The 23,987-nt window shown below is 42.6% G+C and overlaps 1 protein-coding gene across 1 annotated transcript; it reads left to right on the forward strand.

The window, feature by feature from the left end:
* The first annotated feature begins 387 nt into the window (after window positions 1-387).
* Window positions 388-10,988, forward strand: LOC145393723 (patched domain-containing protein 3-like). The gene is made up of 2 exons (XM_080267766.1): window positions 388-2,970; window positions 10,311-10,988. The coding sequence occupies exons 1-2, from the start codon at window positions 388-390 to the stop codon at window positions 10,791-10,793; spliced, it is 3,066 nt and encodes a 1,021-aa protein (XP_080123892.1). The 3' UTR covers window positions 10,794-10,988.
* The last annotated feature ends 12,999 nt before the right edge of the window (window positions 10,989-23,987 follow it).

Raw genomic sequence — 23,987 nt, forward strand, 5'->3', positions numbered from 1 at the left:
AGATCTAGCATATCAATTTTATTCATTCCTGTTCCTGAGTGACCCAGTTTATACCTAAGTGACTCAACCTGTTCATGAGTGACCTGCTTTATCCATAAATGATGTATTACACCAATGACAGACCTAGCACACTGCTTAGTAACCTAGTTTATACCAAGTGACCAAGCCTGATCATGAGTGACTTACTGTATCTTAATAAACAGACTGTATATGAGTGATCCAGACTGTCCAGTGACCTATTATATCCATGAGTGACACATCCTCGAGTGGTCCAGTCAAATAGTGACCGATTATCCTAATTTGCAGCATGTAAGACAGTCTATACCTGATACTTTACTCTTACACCCTGTAGTATTGTGTGACTTCCAGATCCTCCCTCACTCAAAGATGGCAGCAATAGCACATAAGGAAAACCTGTTGAGCCGTGTTAGTGCTGGGTTGGTGGGTCTAATGGAACTTGCTTTCTACAATTACGGTCGTGCTATCGCTCGTGTGCCTGTCCTCTTCATCCTATTGTGTCTACTTTTGACTGCTGCTTGTAGTTTGGGTCTCAGCAAGTTCGTGCAAGAGACACGACCATTCAAACTGTGGACACCTGAGGGCTCAGAATTCATGAAGGCACTTGAGTGGCAAGAAGATAATTTTCCGCAAGATGTACGTCTCAACATGGCTATCTATGAGGCGGAAAATGTGCTAACAAAAAGTGTTCTGCTTGAAATGATGCGGGTGCATTATGTTCTAGCCAACACAGCCACCCGTACCGCCAACTGGTCTTCCATTTGCGGTAAAATTCCAGCAATTCCACTCGCAGTCTTTGGCAGGAGGAAGCGTGAAGCCGGGCAGCGTCAGGCAAGGCAAGCTGATGATGAAGACGAGGGAATGGAATGGAGCCAGTTATTGTCCAGGGACAGTTACTGTCAGTTTCTGGATTCTTTGCAGGAAGTGTGCTTGGAAACTGGTTTACTGGAGGTTTTTGGCTATGATGAGGAGTTCCTGGCCTCACTGACACAAGAACAAATCATCCAAGAAGTAAATGAAGCTGAGAGAAGTGCAGTGACTGGCCTTCCGCTCAATGTGAGCCAGTTTCTGGCACATACGACCCTAGATGACAAGGGGAACATTGTGGGAGCACGTGCCGCCACACACACGTGGTTCACTAAGGTCATTACAGGAATTAATAGCACCAATACACTCATAAATGATGCTGGCACTGGAAGCCACATTGATCCTATTACTTACGAATGGGAACAGCAAATGTTGCAAAATCTGCTGAACGACACTGAGCGTCCCCCCGATCTTCAGTTCTACCTAATGGGGGCATCAAGCTTTGGCACTGTTAGTGGGGACAGCATCAAAGGTGACCTGCAATATCTGAGTCTTGGCTTTGGTGTTGTGTTTGTATTTGTAGTGGCAATGTTGGGTCGCTGCAACATGCTAGAGGCACGACCTCTGCTCTCACTGCTTGGCCTTTCCTGTGTTGGTTTGGCCATTGTTGTATCTTATGGCCTTTGTTCAGCATTTGATGTATTATATGGCCCTGTTAACAGTATCCTACCCTTTCTTCTTTTGGGACTGGGCATTGATGACATGTTCGTGATTGTGGAAGCCTGGCGGGGTTTGAGGACAGAGGAACAAAAGCTTGAGTTGTCAGAGCGAGTGGGACTGGCACTTGGCCGGGCAGGAGTGGCCATCACTGTCACGTCCCTCACAGACTTTCTGGCCTTTGCTGTGGGCAGCACTACTGTATTGCCTGCATTACGGTCCTTCTGCATTTACTCTGCAGTGGGTGTGGCTGCAGTGTACTTCTTCCAAGCCACATTTTTTGTGGCATGGCTGAGTCTGGACCAACGACGGTTAGAAGATGGTCGTCATGGAATGTTGTGGTGCTGGAAGATATCAAACTGGACACCTAATACGTGCAGCCAACAAGACCTTTGTCACAACTTCTTTTCCAAGGTTTATGCTCGAGTGCTGCTCTTGACACCTGTACGAATAATGATTCTAACTGCGACATCTGCACTCTTTGGAGTTTCTATCTGGGGTATGACAGAGCTGAGGCAAGAATTTGATCCAGTTTGGTTCCTGCCACAGGACTCATACTTATTTGCCTTTTTTATGAAGCAACGTGAGTACTACCCATCCTCGGGTGAGCGTGGTAGTGTATACTTCGGGAATATTAGTCTAGTTAAAGAACTGCCAAAGTTGCAAGAGCTAACGCAACGTCTTTTGGCTACTGAGTATGTGGCTAAGGTAGAAAACTGGGTTGATGACTTTATCAAATACTGGGGTGATGAGCTTGACCCTAGCATATTCCAAGACCAGCTTAGTCTATTTTTATTTTCCACAAAAGGGGCGAAGTACCGAGCCAGAAACTTCAAATTTTCAACAGAAATTAACTGTACTTCCATAGCACCACCTGTGACAGCCTCAAGCATAGATTTCCAGCACAGAGTGATGGAATCTTCACAGGAGGAAGTAGTGGCCATGGAAGCTGTGCGGTCTGCTGTAAATGCCTTGAATTTCAGCGGGGTGACATGGGCATGGGCTCGAGCATATGGCGGCTGGGAGACCAACAGAGTGATTGAAGAGGAACTATGGCGCAACCTTGGAGTGGCACTAGCAGTAGTGGCAGCAGCAACACTGGTGCTATTGGCAAGTGTAGCAGGAGCAGCGCTGGTGGTGGTGTGTGTCCTCCTCACTCTTGTTGATGTGGCTGCTTTAATGGAGTGGTGGGGCCTCACCATAGACACAGTTTCCTGCATCGATATGGTGCTAGCTGTAGGGCTTTGTGTTGACTACGCTGCCCACATCGTCCACACCTTCCTCACCCTCCCTGGCACCAAAACTGATCGAGCTGCTGCCACTCTTTCTACCACAGGCCCACCAGTTTTCAGTGGGGGGTTCTCCACCTTCCTTGCTTTTGTTTTCCTAGCAGGGTCTTCATCCCATGTCTTCACTTCATTTTTCAAGGTAATACAGGCTCTAAGGAATTCTACTGCAGCTCTGTCATGCACCTTCATATTAGTTTCCTAGCTTCATCAGTCACTCCATTTGCATACATCCTCACATGAATCTCCCTCTGACATTAGCAACCCTTCATTGCTCAGACTCATAGGCTTTATCCAATTCTTTCTGAGACTTGCATTCTTTAACTGACCACTCCATATTAATCATAACAAGGCACTGAAACCAACACAAACATCACCTACCCCCTTTCCTTCGGCACATAAACTCTGTGTGTGTGTGTGTGTGTGTGTGTGTGTGTGTGTGTGTGTGTGTGTGTGTGAGAGAGAGAGAGAGAGAGAGAGAGAGAGAGAGAGAGAGATTCTTTCACTACAGTATTACAGTTCTTGCCAACTCAGCCATCAATAGTCCATTCAACTCTTTTTTGCACATCTTGTAACATTTAGCCTTTTGCTGTCATGGGCACACTTGTACATTTTATCCCTTCAACTCAGACCATTTTATTCTGCTGAGGGAATATTTAGCAATTCACAATTCACTGCTACAATTCTCAACCATCTGACTACTAACATTCCCCTCTACTGAACCAAATTATCATATGGTAGCCTAAAAATAAAATAACACATCCATAGCTATAAGTCTGGGGCAATAGTAGCCACACTGACTACAATATTTCCTGGTCACAAGGGCTGACAGGAGGTTAGTGAAAGATGATAAAAGCAGAAGGAGCAAGAGTGTGTGCTGAAACACAAATTACTGATATGTGACATAGTGCTGAAAGAGAAGGTGGTGAAAAAAAGGCCCTATGCACCCATGAGGAAAATATGGCAGTTGAAAAACCAAGTACAGTAAACCCTCGATATAACGAACCCCGTTATTGTGAATTTCGGATATAACAAATGGCCAAATCACGACCGAATTTCCCCCGGATTTTGCGAATAAAGGTCGCTAAATGCGGGGGAAGTTCACACATCAGCCCACGGTGACAACAGCATCCCTTCCTATAGTAGCCGCAGCAAGAAATGAACGCTGTGGTGGGGCAGTTGGGATGACCGGGGATTCCCCCACTGTAGCCATATCCACATGTCACCGACCATCGGCCACCGCTGCAGCCCCGCTCCATGATCCTTACCCTGTGTCTCTGGGTTTCTCTTTCTCTCTCGGTTTCTATATAAACTGGTGTATTTCCGAAACTAATTATGAAATTATTATGACTTTTGTTCCACACCACCACTGAGGTAAAAATCAAGGAGAGTTTTCTGTATAAAGGTTCCCCTCCCCCTTGTCTGAGGGCAGGTCAGTTCTGGCGAGTGTATAATTATAGGTCAGGCGGAGGTATCGGCAAGGCCACACTCCCCCGCTCATATGCCACATTTAGGAGGGGGGGGAAACCTTTATACAGAAAACTCTCCTTGATTTTTACCTCAGTGGTGGTGTGGAACAAAAGTCATAATAATTTCATAATTAGTTTCAGAAATACACCAGTTTATATAGAAACCGAGAGAGAAAGAGAAAGCCAGAGACACAGGGTAAGGATCATGGAGCGGGGCTGCAGCGGTGGCCGATGGTCGGTGACATGTGAATATGGCTACAGTGGGGGAATCCCCGGTCATCCAGACTGCCCCACCACAGCGTTCATTTCTCGCTGCAGCTACTATAGCACAGTAAGTGTACTTCAACAGCATCCCTTCCTGGCACAGTAAGTGTACTGTACCAGTACATTATACTGTATTCTTATTACAGGTATTGTATTTATATGTACAACTTCATACAGTGCAGTGTTGTATTTACATGTACTACTTCATAAACCAATGAATTCTCCATGTAAAACATCGTACAGTTAGTTTAGGGTATGTTTGAGCATGCAGGACCAAATGACTCCCCTTATACAGCAAACTGAGTTCGGTAATCCCTCAGAAATACCGACTCCTTGTATATAGCGAACTTTTGGATATAGTGACCCACCCCTCCCCCCAATTAGTTCGTTATATGGAGGGTTTACTGTAGGACAGGAAGCCTTCTATAGTGAGATGAGTAGAGTGGTGGCTGAACAGGGAGCTATTGACAGAAGTGTTAATGAACAGTACAAAAGAACTCTCATGAACAATTTCTTGAAAGTTACTGATTCAGTGTGTGCATGGACATGGGACCCTTCAAAACATAAGGTAACACAATGGAGGGATGAAGGTGTAGAAATGGCATTTATGGAGAAAAGAAGACTTGTCCAGGAATGGAAAAGAGGTGGTAACAGAGAGGAATACATGGCTGCCAAGTGTTGGGCTAGAAAGGAGGAATATAGAGCAAAATCGGAGTCTCAGAGACTTTACTGGATAACCTAAACTGTTATGAAAAGAAGAATATGTATTTAAGGTGGAAAATCAGATGAAGAGGGAAAACAGGGATACCATACATGAACAATGTGTGAAGAACAACGAAGGAAAGGTAGTGGAAGACAGTGAGGATACTGAAGATGCTTGGAATGAGATTTATAACCAATTGTTGAATGAGGAGTTTGACTGGAACAGGAAAGCTTTAGGGTCTGTGAATCCAGTGTTTGGCCCATGGCTTCTGATTGATGCTGCTACTGTGAGCAAGGCAATAGGTAGGATGCAGTTGGAGAAGGTAGTGGGTGTCCCTGGGCTGACTGCTGAAATGTTGACAGCTTCAGGAGATATAGGAATGGGTTTAGTTACTGACTTGAAAAATTAGATTATATGAGTATGTTGTCCCGGATGACTGGTTGAGGACTGTGATTGTAAATGTGTATATGGGTAGGGTGATTCCTTGGAAAGATGAAATTATAGAGGAATAAAAATTTTAGACCATATAATGAAAGTACTGGAGAGTCCAGGAAGGTATGATAATGAGAAAGAGTGAATACTGATGAGATGCAATTTACATTTATGCCAGGCAATGGGACCACTGATGCCATATTCACTCTTCAACAGCCTCTGACGAGAGTCCCTGGGTACGTGGTGAAGTGGGCAATGAGAAAGCTTGGGATCAAGAAGTGACTGGTTAGGGTGGTTATGGTTATGTATGTCAGTGCTCAAACCCTGGTGAGAGTGAAAGGAGATGTGGGTGATGAGTTTTCGATGAATGCTGGCATGCATCAAGGGTCAGTCTTGAGCCCCTTTTTCTCATATAACTTCAGAAATTAACTTCCATGAGAGATGTTGTATGCTAATGACTTGGTGCTGACTGCAGAGATTGAAAGGAAGGCAAAGGAAGGATTTAGGAAATGGAGAGATGGAACAGGGCATAGGGGTTTGAAAAGTAAATGCGGATAAAACAAATGGATAATGCCAAGGCATTGGAGCAGTACTGTCAATGCAGAGGGAGGGTAGCCATGTGCAGTTTGCCACAAGGGTGTGGAAAGTAACCCCATCTTGTGCAGTGTTTGTGATAAGTGGGTGCAAATGGGATGCAATGGTATTAGAGGTAGGCTGTGAAATAATGCTGATTTCGTGTAAGAGGTACATCGAGGAGAGCGTGTAGAGACTGTCACGCATGAAAAGAATGATCTTGCTGGAGAGCCTCTTGAGCGTGTGGAGGTGTTTTGGTATTTGGGGGACATGCATCTAGAGAGCATCACATGTGGAAGGACTGATCTTGCTGGAGAGTCTCTTGAGTGTGTGGAGTTGTTTGTTATTTGGGGGACATGTATATAGAGATTGTCAGGCATGAAAGGACTGATCTTGCTGGAAAGTCTCGAGTGTGTGAAGGAATTTTATTTGGGGAACATGTTATTTCCTTCATTCTTTCCTGTTCCCTCTGCCAGTGGGTAACTCTACACTGAGTGACAAGCCGAACAGTTTCCTGTACACCAGAAAACCATTTACTATGCTGGGTGGTAACCATATAACCAAATATGTCGCCTGATGGTTTAGTGGGTAATGCAATCGGATTGAGCCGGTGAAGGTTTATATCTAAGGGATGGTTGGAGATATCGCTCACGTAATGCCACTCAGGCATGAGTGAGGCTGGTCACTCTCATTTTAAATGTCAGGACCAACTTGCCTAGCCCCAGGCTCCTACGCTCCTTATGGGGCAACATAGGATTGGATGATGATGATGATATGTGCTGGAGGTGGGGCTGAAACTAGCTCTGTGGTTAGAGTAAGGAGTGGCTGGAGGAAATTCAGGGAGCCGTTGCCTCTCTTAACATTGGGATGGCTCTCCTTCCATACCAAGGGATCTTTGAGGCATGTGTTAGGAGTGTAATGCTGTATGGCAGTGAGACCTGGGCTGTAAAGGAAAAGGAATTTTGTAGGCTCAAACATACAGAAATAACAATGATCAGATGGGAGTTGTGTGTCCTTGAATGCAAAGCCTGGGGATGCTAGGATTGTGACTGAAGAGATGAGAGGAAGGATGGGACTAGGATGTACTGGTGTTGTGTTGAGGAAGGGCAGCTTAAGATGGTCTGAGCATGTTGAGTAGATGGAAGACGACAACTGGATGTGGAAAGTGAGAAGTGTGAACGTCGGTGGTTGGGTTGCAGGAGGCAGACCAATAAATCCCCGGGACAAGACCACAGAGTATGATTTGGAGATAACAGACTGAATGGGGAGGCTGCCAGAGATTGAGTAGCAAGGAAAGTTGCCATTAGGTGACAAAGGACAGCATATGCAGGCATGCTGGAGCCTTTATAAACAATACGATACGATATGATGGAATGTGAAAGGGTTAAGTGCCTTAATTTCCCACTCAATATGCAACTCACAAGCAGTTCACTATACCTTCAGTGTAATGTGGTCCCTTCACACCACAACACATTTATTCACCTGTCTTGCAATGTAGACAAGTCTTCAGACTAACTTCTATATAAGATCTCTGGAAGCTCCCAGTTGAAGTGGCCAGTTCCTGCTACCCATCTGGTTTACATCAAGATGAGTCTGGAACAACTACAACAACAAGAAACACAACTTGTCAGTTGATCCTCCTGCATGCTATCTATGTGTAAACTACTTCCATAAGCTTCTCTTCATCCACTCCATTAAATCACACTGAAAACAATGCACTCAGCCTTCAATACCAAACCTTGAAAGGTATTCTCAACAATTAAAGAGGCTTTAGCACTTTTTCCTCAGCTGTACATCTTGCATATAAACCTTAACATTGTTTTCTCCTATATTGTATGTATAGTTTTTTAGTACAAGGGATTATATACACATAAAAAAAAATAATATTAATTTACCAGATGCGGAAATAAACTGGTAAGGAAGAAGTGCTAGCAAAGACTCCTAAGCTTACAAGAGTGCAGCACAATGTTTTTGTTATTGCTTACTCTATCTTTAACCCCTTTACCCTGATGAAATATTTTGTGTTTTACTCTTGTTACAACCAAATTATTTTATTCAACTTATTGGGTGACTTTCCAAACTGGAGGTCTCATTAAGCTCACAACTGCAAGACATCATTCTGTAACTAATTAAACTCATCCAGTGGTAGTAAGGGTAAACTAAAATAAACACATCATGATACTGAAAGATAAATTCTCAGTTCAACTGGTGTTCTAAATCACTTGCATTTCTCTTGCACTCAATTGCCTGTGAAATAAATAATAAAATTATATATTCACAAATTCCCCCTAGTCAATCAATTTGCCTTCCAGCTAAATATCCAGTCACTTATCACTTTTCTACCCAGTCATTTAATTTCTTGTCTAACCATCCACATTTCCAAACTAGTACTGTACAGTACTATCACAGGTAAAAGCACTTGGCAATAACTTCCTGTAAGCATTATGCTTTCAAACTCTTTCAGTAATGACATAAGGCATTTTAACCCCTTAATTCCAGTTACTTAATTTTCTCTTTTATTCCTGCTGTTGGCAGATAATTTTATTCACCTTGGGAAAACCTTTTTGAAATTCAAGCGTCATCTCCATACAATTTTATTAAGCTTGGAAAAGACTTTCTGAACTGTAGGAATTCCATGTTTGTACCTGTATCATTCCACACTAGACTCACTGCAGGGCTGGATCTTCTCAGAAGGAGAGTGAGAGCTAGAATTAATCCTCCCTCATGCTGGCAGTGTGAATGCCGAAGGTGCATCTGTATGAAAAGTGATGCATGATGGATGTGAAAGCCAAAGTGTTGTACAGGCCTTGCTTGTACGTGTTACATCTAGTCAGCATGTGCCAACAGTAGAACTAACAGAGTACAAACATAGCCAAGTGTATAATAGGGAATGCTATCAGTGTCAATGTTTCCCATGACTTGAGTTCAGACCCTACATTCGAGGCAAATGCATCATGAGACAACTACAGTGGACCCTTAAGTCAATGTACACAGCTAATGTATTAATGTGCCATCCTGTACACAGGGAATCCCCATAATTTGGCCCCTTTAATCCATTATATTTAGGCTAATGTGGTATCACATTTCCAACATGACCCCATCTTTCCCCTAGAAACCACGTATAGCCCCAACTTGCTTATGGATATGCTTTCTAAAGAAGTTTTCTGTTATTCATTGGCATTTTTTTTTTTCTTTAACACCATGTCCCTTTTTTCTATAAGGGCTAAGGTATTGCCCATGGGTAGAGGACTTAGGTTTTGGAGAATGTAGCACTTTATGACCAGATACCCATCCTGATGTCTACCAATGACCCTTGGGTGGACTCGAACCTCCAACCCTTCGGTCAGAGCGCTCTACCCACAGAGCTACGGCTGCTATGACAGTAATATCAAAGAGGCTTAGAATAACAAATACACAGCTCAACTGGCTGCACTTTCTCTCTCTCTTATTCTCTCCATTCCTTCTCCTGTCACATTCCTCCTCCTTCATCTCATTTGACTGGCAGCACTTTGTAAACAGTCTCTCTCTCATTATCTGTTTAACACAGGTGTTTTTACTGTTACCAAACTTTAGATGCTTTACTTCTGTTGGTCTACTGTTCTACAATGCTGCATCAATAAAGGTAATAATTTCTCATGAAGTACTGGGTCATTGTTGAGGCTGCCACATAATGAGCAATCTGTATTGGACAAGCACATCTAAGGGGTCTACTAAAAGCTAACCACTGAGTCACAGCAGCTCCTCAGCCTCCACTGACCTCTTCTCTACATGAATACTGTCCCAAGCTGAATAAAACTATCTCACAACAGCAAGAATACAAGAACATAATATGTTATGTCTTCTGACTGGAGAGTCTAAAATTCCAGCAAGTTAATATCTTGATACATTCTTTCTCCTGCATCTACTACAGTAATATCAATTTGAGTTACTCTCATAAGGTCCCCAATTTAGTGCACTTTTCTAAGGCTATAATATCCCATAAGAATGATGATCACATGTTACTTTGGTCTTAATTTACTAACAGGTACTTGTATTTTCCAGATTTTCTTTGGAGTGTGTGTCTTTGGTCTCTACCATGGCCTGGTCTTCCTGCCTGTGGTGCTCTCATTCATTGGACCTGAATCTCATTCCTCTATTCTTGCACAAGCTCCAAAAATGAATCTTAAACATCCATCCCATTCACAACACCCACCACCCTTACAACCAAAAATCAACATAATTCCTAATGCACAACAATCATATTCACCATCACCAAAGACACAGGCAAACATTTCACACAAGCATTACACCAATTCACATAATGACCAAACTAACAACATTCACGCTACAGAGGACAAGTCATTTGCAGATAAAAATGAATTAGTAAACCAACACACTGAAAAATGCAAAGAACAAAACGAAACAGAGAAGATATCCCCTTTAACTCAAAACCTAGAGCAAGGGCAGGAAGCAGAACAACTGCATATACAAGATACAACTGTCCCAATTCTGCCAAACACTCCAGATGATGGCAGCAGGTTCTGAGCACTCATCAAATGGAAGAAAAGCCATAATTCCAATCAACAACATTAACCTACCGAGTTGGGGGAAATCGTTTTCATTTCACTTGCATCATCTCTTGACGAAACTGTTCACTTTATGAAAAACTTTTCTAACTAGGGGGATTGGATGCATTCTCAAATAACCCCTACAAAATGATGGTCCTTTCTTCAGTTTAACAAAACCAATTGGTATCTGCAATACTTGTAACAGACTCAATTGGACATCACCAAAACTGAAGGAGTTAATTACAGCAGCACATTGTGGTATGGCATATGTTACATTACAGCACATCAGATCAGATTTAGAACCAACTGACCATGTTAGCATGTATAGGTCTATTCACTTGATAGCAGCTCTACATGTGCCACAAATGTGCTCTCAACCTACTCTCTCCCCTACCCCAGAGGTCTCCATGCATTACATCAACCCATGTCATCTGTTGTCTATCTCTGGGCATTCCTCCCTCCACATTCATACCAGTGACTCTTTTCAATCAGTCACACTCCCATGTCCTCTCGACATCTCCAAGGAATTTTAACCTAGAGTTGCATCCCTTCTCTATTATTTCATAAGCCAAATTTCTCTCACCATACACTGTTTTTACGGCAGTCAGTCAGTGCAATCTTACTCATCCATCACAACATCCTCATTCCTCTTCATTCCAGTCTCCTTGTAACTTCTCTCAGTGGCCAAATCTCACTCCTATACAGCATGACACTTCTTGCACATGTTTTGTACAGAATATCTTAGCCCCTTCATAGTCAAGAGAGGCAACAGTTCTCTAAACTTCTTCCATCCACATTTCATTTCAGCAATGGAACTTGCCTCTGGTCCTCCTCCCACACTCAACATGTACCCCGGGTAACAGGATACCTCCATGCATTCAGAGTGGCTGTTACCCCAAACAGCACTCTCCACTCTATTGCCCACAGCCCAAACACCTGTACATGCTGTACAGCTCACTGAAAATTTCTCACATACAGTACAATACTACAGTCTACCTCTAACACCACTGCCCCTTTTGTAAACCCATCTATTACAAGTTGCATGTGGGACTGAGTTTCTACCAACTCCCTTATCACACAGCACACATCTTAGTCCACAATATAAGCTCTCTCACACTTAATAACCATGATCATTGTTATATTTGTGTTAATTTTCAGTTCCTCTGCTTTCCTCCCCTTCTGCCACTTCCTGAACGAATCCCCTGAACTAACCCTTAGTATTGCTTCCTCCTGGCACAAAACCAAACTGTATTTAATTTTTACTCACTTCCTTATCGTGGTCTACTAACTGACCATTTTGATAACATTAACTGTTTGATTTAGCAGCTTCGTTCCTCTGTAATCTATCCCTATTGCATCACCTGTACCATTATGAACATTCACATTCACACTCTTCAGCCAATCTTTTTATTCAACTCATTTTACATTTTCACACCTAAATCACTCGCAGCTTTGTGCATCTCAGCCACTATTTCCAAGATACCAGCTCCTTTACTCATCTTAATCCCACCAATTTTACATCTCACTGCCTCCTTTCAGCAATGTTTAGACCATCCATCCCAGCCAAATTTCTCACTCAGCAGGTTGGTGTATAGTATTCAAGTTCTTTATAAGCCTTCACTTGCAACAGCCAACATTTCTGCATCATCCCTGACTGATTATTCAAACAACTTTTTTCTGTTGTCATGTTTTCCCATTTTGCATATCTCAGCTCTCTGACTGGGACAATTTATCTGGTCAGTTAGTTTTTTTGTTTGTCCCTGCAAACCATGGGCCTACCTCATCACTCAGCCACCATTACAGTACAGCTATCTCTACCTTTCTTCTATTAATTAAACTGCTTCCTCCTTCCTCTAAATACTATTTCCACTTCATCATTCTATCATCAACCTATGTCCGGTGGTTTTGCCCCACCACAGGATACAATGGACGTCATTATTATATTCTGCTTTAGTCCCAGCACTCATTAATATTACAATATACCTGTATGTTGCATTTGCTAATCATTATCTGCAACTCAACTAGTATTTTCTTTTTTTTTTTAACACCTTCCTCCAATGTGTAATACTCTCCACAATGGATTGTCTCTGCTTCAGACTACAAACTTGTACTGTGACACACACTGCTTGCCAGGAATAACTTTCACATCCCTATTTCAAGCTCCTTCCCTGAACAAGACCATAATATATGGTTTTTGCCCCATTCTGACTCATAATGTTATCAGTCAGTCTCCCTCTTCTTAAGTACACTGTTGCACACTATCATGTCTGAGGAAACCTCATATTCTAGTACTGTCACCTACCTCCTTCATTATTTTGGTGACATATTAACAGCTGTCATGGATTACACAAATTCCCCAACCTTACATTCCACCATGACCATTCAGGTTCCAACCTTACCTTCCAACATGACCATTCAGACTGCCACCAAACACTGTAATGTACATTAGTCACTTTAGACACAAATTCCATAAGCTATTTTTAAAAATTTATGTAAGTAAAGTAATGTACTGTTTATGGCATAATACAGGGACCACTCACAAGATCCACAATTCAAAATAACTTCCTATAGTACTGCAATTTTCAACAATTAAGTCTGTCAATTTTATATTTTTGTTCACTGAAAAAGTGTGAATGGATCAGGCATTTGCAGCTAGACAGACAGAAACAAAAGTATGTGAGACGGCAGGAAAGTATTTATGGCATACAATATATAGATCTAGAAAAAGTACATAAGGTGAAGAGGGAAGGATAGAAAGCTGATGAATGCTGTAGGTAATTTTTAGTGATAAATGTGCAGGAGTAAGCGAATGCCTAAATGAGTGGTTCAATATCAGTGCTGATGGGAAACAATGGAGTGTAACGTCCTCATGGATTTTAAATGGATGGAGTCATGAGAGACTAAAACTCGAGCTGACGTGAAAGGGGTGGGGATGTAAAGAGTGGAGTACCTCAGATCTGATGTATGCATATGATGCTGTGTTGCTTGTAGTAATGATGAGGAGTTACTCTGCTGACTAGTGCACAGTTTTGTAAGAGGTGTACTTTTAAAGAACTCTACAGTAAATGCAGATATAAGGAAAATGATGGTTGTTTTGTGAGAACTTAACTCTCAGTGTGATGTGCTGCTGATGGTATCATGAAGCATGAAGGCCTTGATGTTAAATATGTCTGCGTGTGGAAGCATCAAGGGAACTGGATGAGGTTGTGTTAGTGTCTAATTCAATGTACAGGTGTGAAGCTAGTATGGCATGAAAGCAAAAAGTATGAGTAACAGCAGTGGAAATGGGTTCATACAGAAATGTGCATGGAGTGCACAGAACTGGCAGAGTAAGAAATAATGTGATCTGCAAAATAAGCGCAGTATGAAAATCTTTTGATAACTGCATAAAGCAATGTGTTTAAATGGTAAGGTCATGAAGAGAATGGGAGTAGATAGGGTGGTCTAAAAGGTATGTGAGAGTTTCAAGGTGGAAGGAGACACAGTAGAAAGGTAGTAGGCTGCATGAGTATGGCAAAAATGAGTGTGAATGAAACCAAGACATAGAAATAGGGCTTGAGAAATGACAGGGAATCAATTTGATTGGATGCATGAAGGAGCATAAGAGGGTTTGGCACCTCATTTTTTACTTAAAAGTCAAAAGACTCACTATCTGGAAGGTGTATATGAATAATATCTATAATGAAAAATAAATTACAAAAAATGTGAAGATGGTTTTGCCTGTAATGTAAAGCCAGGATTCTGAGGGCTTGAATGATGTGTAAATGAGTGTATGGCCCATTTCACAAGGCATGTTGTTAATGGTTCTCCTCCCTCTTTTGTGCATTATCCTGCCCTTGTTTTCTATATCCTAGTTCACCCCATCGTTGGGTGGAATAAAAGGTTAAGATGATGATGAAAAACCATTGTGTAGGCCATGTATGATGGAATAATATTTGTACAGACAACCACTGGAAAAATTACTCATGCTAATTTATGTAAATCTTAAGTAATTACAATAAAAATTCTTGTATTTATACTTGGGAAATACCAAATATTTAAACTTTTTTCTTAACCCATTCAGTCTGTTGACACAGTTAAAATTTTTATTCTTGCTCTATCTAAATCTATCGACCTATCTATCTACAGTTAGATGTTGTAATCCTATAAGGGGTGGCCGTTTGTACCTGAGTTAGTTGTTTTATGGAAAGGGGCACTCAACCTCTGCCAACCCACTTGTTGACACATAGGGAACACAAGTGGGTTGTTATATGGTTACCACCCAGCGTTGTAAATGGTTTCCTGGCTTACAGGAAACTATTAGGCTTGTCACTCAAAGTAAAGTCACCTGATAAACAAAGAAGAGTAATAAGAAGTGACAGGAAAGATGGGAGAAACAAGAAAAGAGGAGGGCAGATACAAAAAAAAAAAAGAATGATAAAGGTGAAGGACAAAGTAGGTAGCACTACATCAAGTAAGTGGATGGTGGTTGCCACCACCTACCACCATAATTTTATCAATGTTATTTAACTTTTGGTGGTAGGTGGGGGCCCTCACCATCCACTCACTCAATGTAATGCTGCTTTGGGTGTCTGCCCTTTCCTCTCTTCCTTCCTTCTTCTGTCTTTCTTTCCCTCATTCTTTCCTCTTCCTTCTACCTACGGGTGACTTTACACTCTCTCTTCTGTCTTTCTTTCCTTTGCTCTTTCCTCTTCCTTCTGCCTATGGATGACTGTACACTGAGTGACAAGCCAAATGGTTTCCTGTACACCAGGAAACCACTATGTGGGGTGCTAACTACATAATCAAATTACAGCACCTGGTGTTTTAGTGGGTAATTACTGCACTCCACTCAGATTGTGCCTCAGTAGGTTTATATTGAAGAGGTGGTTGGAATTCACTGCTCACGTAATGCCACTCAGGGATGAGTGGGGCTGGTCACTCTCATCTTAAATGTCAGGATCAACTTGCCTAGCCCTGAGCGACTAAGCTCCTCATGGGGCAGCACAGGACTAGATGATGGATGGATGGATTATTTAACTTTGGAATGATCTCTCATCCTCATGGAATTGATGAAATTTATATCTAACTCCTCAGTTTGAAAACTCTCCCCTAAACTGAGCAAAATCATTTGAAAGCAGCAAGAATCAAATTAATAATGTCCTTTAAGTGAAATAAATCGAGTACCAAATTACTATTTATTCAGGGTCACTCTACCTTCTGATGCTCTGATAGGGTAGGGAGAACACAACCTGCTTCTCTCTCCCAGAACATGGATCAGAGGTGGATAGGAGGCCCCACTCACACTTTATGGGCTGTACCCTAAACCCCTTCAATCCCATGATCTATTTTATATTTTATTCTTACTACATGCAGATGATTTAGTTCAGCCTCAGACCGACATTCCAAAATAAGAAGGTTAGGTGCAACCTTAACACTCTTTCCACATTAGAGCTGAACAAAATCGGTGAATAAAATCTGGTTTCCTGTACACCAGGAATCCATTTACTATGCTGGGTGGTAACCATATAACCAAATTTTGGCGCCTGGTGGTTTAGTGAGTAATTACGGAGCTCCAATCGGACTGAACTGGGAAAGGTTTATATCCATGGGGTGGTTGGGGTTTACTGCTCAAGTAATGCCACTCACAGATGATTGAGGCTGGTCACTCTCATCTTAGGTGTCAGGACCAACTTGCCTAGCCCTGGGCTCCAACGCTTCTCATGTGGCAATGTAGGATTGAAAAAAAAAAAAAAAAAAAAAAAAAAAATAGTAGCAAGAATAACACCAAAAGTACACATTCAGACTTGTTTTGTAAGATGAATGAGGAAAGGAGAGTGCCAAGTTTTCCAATGACTCTTACTCCATTTGCAAAAATAATATTGATTAAAAAAGGAAAATAATTGTATGCAATATTTGTTTCTGTAGGAAAGACAAGGTAAAGGCAATACAGAATCCTCAAATTTCTGTTGTTCTTCCTGCAAAAACATGCCTGAGTCAGAAAAGGGATATGCTCATAAGTTAGAAAGTGAATATCAACCCTAGGTGGCAGTGGAGTTATGTCCTTGTGTCTGTCTAGTGGTTAGGACGTGCTAGTCAACGTGATGGCCTTGCACAGGTTTGATCCTCAAAAGGTGACTGGAAGTATTTTTCATTTATAGTGTCCTAAGTGAAAGAAGGCTGGTTATTACTCTTGAATGAACAGGAGTACATGAGCCTAGTCTTCGTCCTCTACACTCAAAGGGAATATAATATGGGACTGGCTGTTACCATTTTACAACTCCTGTACTTTTTAGTCACCTTTTATGACATGCAAGGATGAATAGGTTGTAACCTCTCTCTCCTTTCCACCATCAACCCCTTGGATTTGGAGATGTGTTTCTTATTTTTGGTACCACCAGACAATTGCATCCAGCTCAAGAGATCATCTGTAGGGCTAGAGTTAGAAACGGTCTCCATTAACCACTCCATAACCTGATGTCTCTCCCTAAGCTGAATAAATTCATCTGGAGGGTACGATCAGCCAGACTTACTGCTGGGAGGGATTGTAGATATAAGCTATTTTGGCAGAGAAGTGCAGATGGATATGGTGGTGTGGGTATGCTGGTTAAGGAAAAATGTGTGAATATGTCAAGAATGTAATGTGGGTGAATGAACAGATTATAGTGGTGAAAATTTTGCTTGGTAGGCTCACAATTTCATTTATACTGGTGTATGCTCCACAGGTTGGCTTAGATGATGCAGAAAAAGATAGGTTCTGGGACAACTTGATATGAGTAGTAAATAGTACGGGGGACAATGAGATTGCAGTCTTGGGAGGGGACTTAATGGCCATGTGGGTAAAGTAGCTCAGGGATATGAAGGGGTATATGGGATATGCACATATGGTATGAGGAATGTGGAAGGGGCAAGAACACTCGAGTCTGGGGAGACAATGAACAAGATTTGGTACAACATACATTTTAGAAAAAGGAAAGTACAGCGCACCCTCACACAATGAGAGTTTATGGGCGACAGAAACCCTTGCATTACATGATTTCGCATTGTGTGAACCAAAGAACTTATGGGAAAAATGGTACAGTATATAGTGGACAGCCCACCCAGGGTCTGATCTTTGGGTCCCCTTCCAGCCTACTCTACCCTGCTATTACCTTGCCTAATAGTACTTCTAGTTGGAACAACAAATAAAAAAAAACAAAGAGAACACCATGTACCTTTATTTATGTGACTTCTGGGCTTGTTAAGAAGGGAGAGGGGTGGGTATCTGAGGCCCGAGGCGCCCCGTTGTCACTCTGTCACTGCTGAGGTCTCCTGGAGGTGCCATAAACCATCAAAGTTGACAGCTAAGACCATGATGAACAGGTGGATACTGCTATGATGCTAAAAACAGACCTCAGGATGCGAGGTGTTCTAGCAGCATTATGGAGGAGAAGTGTCTGTTTACCCAGGAATGTCCGTAGATGGCGTGCAGATAGTTTTCCAGCTGCCAGCTATTTTGAATATGACTCATGGCCAGGCACCTGCCTTCATGTGACTGACTCGCATTGTCCAGTCCGACACTCATAGTAATGAAGGGAAGTCTATTTTGGCCCTGGAATCATACACATGATTCGCATATAGGGAAGTTCAATTCGCAGGTTTCACATTCGATAAAAATAAGCATTTTCTAGGTTGACCTCGCATTGCAGGTGATTCACACTGTGCGAGTTCGCATTGTGTGGGGGTGCACTGTAGGTTGATTACATACGAGTCTAGGGGGAAATAGTAGCCAGACTGACTATTTCTTGGTCAGGAGGGTTGATAGGAGGTTGGTGAGGGATGTTAAAGTTATAAGGAGAGAGGGTGTGTCCAGCAATACAAATTACTGATATGTGACATGATGCTTATGGAGTGGGTGGTGAAGAGGAGGACCTATGTACCTACAAGGAAAATACGGAAATTGAAAAGTCAAGCTGTACGGGATGCCTTCTACAGTGAGATGAGTAGAGTGGTGGCTGAAAAGGACGCAGCTGAAAAAAGTGATAATAAGCAATACAGAGCTCTCAAGAACAATTCCTGAGAGATACTAAGTCAGTGTGTGGATCTGACAAGGGGTCCCCCATGACATAAAATAAAATGGTGGTGGGATGAGGGTGTAGAAGCTGCAGTTAGGGAGAAAAGAAGGCCTTTTTGGGAATGGAAAAGAGATGGTAGCAAAGATGAAAACTTGGCTGCCAAGCATAGGGCAAGAAAAGAGGTATGCAGGGCAAACTCTGAGTGTCAGAGACTTTTACTGATAACCTAATTAGGACTGAAAGAAGAATATGATATTTATGGTATGAGAGTAAGCGATACGATATTGGTAGTGAAAATTCTGTTCGATAGAAAGATAGCTGTGATTATATCAGCATATGCTCCACAGGCAGGATTGGATGAAGCAGAGAAAGATAGATTTTGGGATGATTTAATACGTGTAGTGGGTGGTATGCTGGATGATGAGATAGTGGTTTTGGGAGGGGACTTAAATGGTCATGTAGGTGAAGCAGCACAAGGTTATGAAGCAGTGCATGGGGGATGTACATATGGTATAAGGAATGCAGAAGGGGAAAGGATACTCGAGTTTGGGGAGGCAATGGACATGATTGTGTGCAACACATATTTTAGGAAAAGAGACAGTAGGTTAATTACGTACGAGTCTGGGGAAAATAGCAGTCAGCTAGATTATTTTCTGGTTAGGAGGGTCGATAGGAGGTTAGTGAGGGATGTTAAAGTTATAGGAAGTTAGGAGTGTGTGCAGTAGCACAAACTATTGATTTGTGATATGGTGCTTAAAGAACGAGTGATGAAAAAGAGGACTTATGGTCTAAGAGGAAAATATGGAAGCTGAAAAACCAAGTAGTAAGAGATGCCTTCTATAGCAACTTGAGAAGAGTGGTGGCTGAACAGGGAGCTGTAGACAGAGGCGTTAATGAAAAGTACAGAGCCCTCAAGAACAATCTCTTGACAGTTACTGATGTAATGTGCGGTTGGACAAGAGGACCGCCAAGACATAAAGTAACCTGGTGGTGGGATGAGGGTGTAGAAGCTGCAGTTAAGGAGAAAAGAAGACTTTTCTGGGAATGGAAGAAGGGTGGTAGCAAAGAGGAATATTTGGCTGCCAAGCGGAGAGCTAGAAGAGAGGTATACAGGGCAAAGTCTGAGTCACAGAGACTTTTACTTGATAACCTAAATCATGGGGAAAGGAAAAATATGATATTTAGGGTGGCAGGTCATGTGAAGAGGGATAATCGGGATATTATAGGTGAGCAGTGTGTGAAGAATGATGAAGGAAGGGTAGTGGTGAACAGTGAGGATCTTAAAGATGCATGGAGAGAGCATTATAATCGATTGTTGAATGAGGAGTTTGACTGGGACAGGGAAGGTTTGGAGCCAGCAGATCCAGTGTCTGGCCCTTGGCCTTTGATTGATGCTGCTACTGAGAGGGGCAATAGGCAGGATGAAGGTGGGGAAGCCAGCAGGTGTGTCTGGGTTGACTGCCGAAATGTTGATGGCCTCAGGCGATATAGGGGTGAGGTTAGTCACTGACCTGATAAATAGGATTATATATGTGTGTTGTCCCAAACGACTGGATGAAGAATGTGAATGTAAATGCGTATAAGGGGAAGGGTGATGCCCTGGAAAGAGGAAATTATAAATGTATAAAACTCTTGGACCAGATAATAAAGATAATGGATAAAGTTCTAGAAAGTATGGTTAAAGAAAGAATGGGCACTGATGAGGTGCTGTTTGGGTTTATGCCAGGCAAAGGGAACACTGATGCCATATTCATTGTTCAACAGCTTCAGACAAAATATACAGGAAAGAAAAGGGAACTGTACACTGCTTCTGTTGATCTGGAGAAGCAGTGATGAGGTGGACAATGAGAAAGCATGGGGTTGAGGAGTGGCTGGTTAGAGTGGTTAAGGCCATGTATGTGGGTGCTCGCACAAAGGTGAGAGTGAATGGAGATTTGAGTGATGAGCTTTCCATGAATGTTGGTGTGCATCAGGGGTCAGTCTTGAGCCCCTTATTGCTTATCATGGTGCCTGAAGGCCTCTCATGTGACTTCTGAAATGGACTCTTTTGGGAGATGTTGTATGCCAATGATTTGGTGTTGATTGCAAATAATGAAATGGGGATGGAGGAAAGATTTAGGAAGTGCAGATATGGTATAGGATACAAGGGCTAGGAAATGAAGATAAAACAAGGGTGATGATATTTAGGGTTGGTGGTGGTACTGTCTAAGAAGAGGGAGAGTGGCCACGTGCAGTTTGCCATAAGGGTGTGGGAAGTAATTCCGTTTTGTGCGGTGTTTGTGACAAGTGGGTACGTGAGAGATGTAGTGGTATTAAAGGCAGACTGCGAGATAATCCGATTTAATGTATGCGGTGTGTCACGGAGAGTATGTGAAGACTGTCGGGTGTGAAAGGATTGATCTTGCTGGTGAGTTCTTTGAATGTGTGGACGAGTTTTGTTATTTGGGAGACATGTTATGTGATGGAGGTGGGACTGGAGCTAGCTCTGTGGTTAGAGTGAGGAGTGGTTGGAAGAAGTTCAGGGAGCTGTTGCCTCTCCTGACACACTAAGGGATCTTTGTATGCGACATGTGTTAGGAGTGCAATGCTGTATGGTAGTGTGACCTGGAGAGTACAGGAACAGGATATTCATAGGCTCAAACATAAAGAAGTGACAATGATTAGGTGGATGTACAGTGTATCCTTGAATGCGAGGTCTGGGAGGTCGGAATGGGGTAGGTTTACGACGAAACAGTTGAGTGGAAGGATGGGACTGAAGTGTATTGGTAATGTGATGAAGAGGGGTAGACTGAGATAGTTTGGGCATGTGAAGAGGACAGGGGATGACAAGTGGGTGCAATAAGTGAGAAGTATGAACATTAGGAGTAGGGTTGTGAGAGGCAGACCAAAAAAAAGACCTGGGACGAGGTCACAGAATGTGACATCAGGGTTACGGGACTGAATAGAGAGACTGCCAGAGACTGAGCACCATCGAGAGCCACCACTAGGTGATTAAGGCCAATGCATGCATGCATTTTGGAGCCTTTATAATTGAAATGATGTAAGCAAAACATAACTTTCACGAAGTTAATAATTGAACTGTACTGACCAATCATGAAGGCCAGGGAAACTATCTCTCTATCTATTGCCAGAAACCTCAATCCCATTTGGGGTGGCCACAAACAAATCACCTCCACGTCACCCCGTCCCCCGCCATTTCACTGCCCTGCTCTCAACTCACACCCCCCTCTCTCATATGCCTCTCCACCCCATCCCTCCATCTCGTCCTCGGCCTCCCCCTCCCTCTTCCCCCCTCCACCTCACTCACATACACACTCTTCGTCAGTCTCTCACCCTCCGTCCTCTCCACATGGCCAAACCACCTCAGTGTGTTCCTCATAATGCTTCCTATCACATCCACATCCACACCACAACGCTCCTTTATATCCTCAATCATCAGCCTCTCTCTCCATGTGACTCCACAGGCTCCTCTTAAATAACTCATTTCCACTGCTCTCACTCTTGACTTCTGTCCTTCCAACAACGTCCAAGCTTCACTTCCGTACGTTAGAGTTGGTATCACAATACTGTCATGTAGTAACTTTTTCACTTCCATGCTCACTTCCCTGTTTCTTATCACTGCTTTCAAAGAACCAGCAACCTTTCTTCCCTGCTGTACCCTTTCAAGCACTTCACCCTCCAAACCTCCATCCTTACTCATCACACTACCCAAGAACTTAAACGTACTCACATTTTCCAATTCCTGACCATCCAACCTCGCTGTATATTCACTGACTTCACCTCTCTCAAAGACCATCACTTTACTCTTCCCTACATTCACCTTTAGATTCTGTTTCTTACACACTCTCCCAAACTCATCCACCAAGCCTTGCAGCTCCCCTTCGTCTTCACTCAACAACACAGTATCATCTGCAAACAACAGTACAGGGAGTTTCCAAACACTATCCTCTCTCACCAGGGCCACTCCAACATCCACTACCCTACCTTGTACCTCTTTTATTACCCCATCCATGTACAGATTGAACAACCATGGAGACATGACACATCCCTGTTTCAACCCAACTTTCAAAGAGAAAAATTCACTTAGTTCACCATCCACATGCACTGCAGCCTTAACACCATCATACATACTCTTCACAACATTCAACAACTTCCCATCTACTCCATATATTCTTAATACTTTCCACAATCCTTGTCTATCCACCCTGTCATATGCTTTCTCCAAATCCATGAAAGCCGCATACAACTTCTTTCCCTTCTCTAGAAACTTTTCCACTAAAGATCTAAGAATGAATATCTGATCTACACAACCTCTTCCCTTCCTAAAGCCTCCCTGTTCTTCTCCAACTAATTCCTCTGTTCTTTCTCTAACTCTGTCAATAAGTATCCTACCATACACTTTTCCTAATATACTAAGAAGACAAATGCCCCTATGATTGCCACACACTTCTTTTTCCCCTTTTCCTTTGTACAAGGGAATAATTATACCTGACTTCCAATCCTCCGGGACTCTACCTTCCTCCCAGGCCAATCTGCACACCTTCCACATCCATTCTACTACTATCTCTCCCCATGCTTCAGCATTTCACCACACACTCCATCAATTCCTGGGGCTTTCCCCGATTTAACTTTCTTCATTGCTTCCACAACTTCTATCCTACTGATTTCTTCCTGTCTTCTCACCTCCCTCCTTCTCCCAGTCAATTATACTCGCATTACTTCCATCCTCTATGTTCAACAATTCCTTAAAGTGTTCTCTCAATCTGCTCACTTTTTCTCCCTTCTCCACTAGTAAACTACCATTTTTATCTTTCACTCCCCTACTAACTTCACTTCCACCTTGTCTTACTCTCTTCACCTCTTTCCAGAACATTTTCTTACAGTCTCTCCACTTTACACTCAAATTCCTTCCAAATTCCTCATCCACTCTCTTCTTACTCTCTCTTACTAATCTTTTCACCTCTCTCTTTCTTTCTACATATAGCTCTCTCTTCTGCCTCTCAACTTCTTCCACGCCCCTATTTCTCATCCATTCATTCTATGCTTTCTTCTTTTGTGCCACAGCCTGTCTCACCTCTTCAGTCCACCACGCTGTTCCTTGCACCCCCCTCTGTCTTCTCTTCCTCCCACACACCACA

Source organism: Coenobita brevimanus, chromosome 25 (genome assembly GCF_032717465.1).
Source record: "Coenobita brevimanus isolate Jiangsu-jjx chromosome 25, ASM3271746v2, whole genome shotgun sequence".
Classification (NCBI taxonomy): domain Eukaryota; kingdom Metazoa; phylum Arthropoda; class Malacostraca; order Decapoda; family Coenobitidae; genus Coenobita; species Coenobita brevimanus.

What these genes read in the sequence shown, in the direction of transcription:
- LOC145393723 (XM_080267766.1), top strand. Translation starts at nt 388, where the DNA reads ATGGCAGCAATAGCACATAAGGAAAACCTGTTGAGCCGTGTTAGTGCT. An exon ending in TCTTCACTTCATTTTTCAAG is followed by an intron (nt 2,971 to 10,310) that starts GTAATACAGGCT and finishes TGTATTTTCCAG; the next exon opens with ATTTTCTTTGGAGTGTGTGT.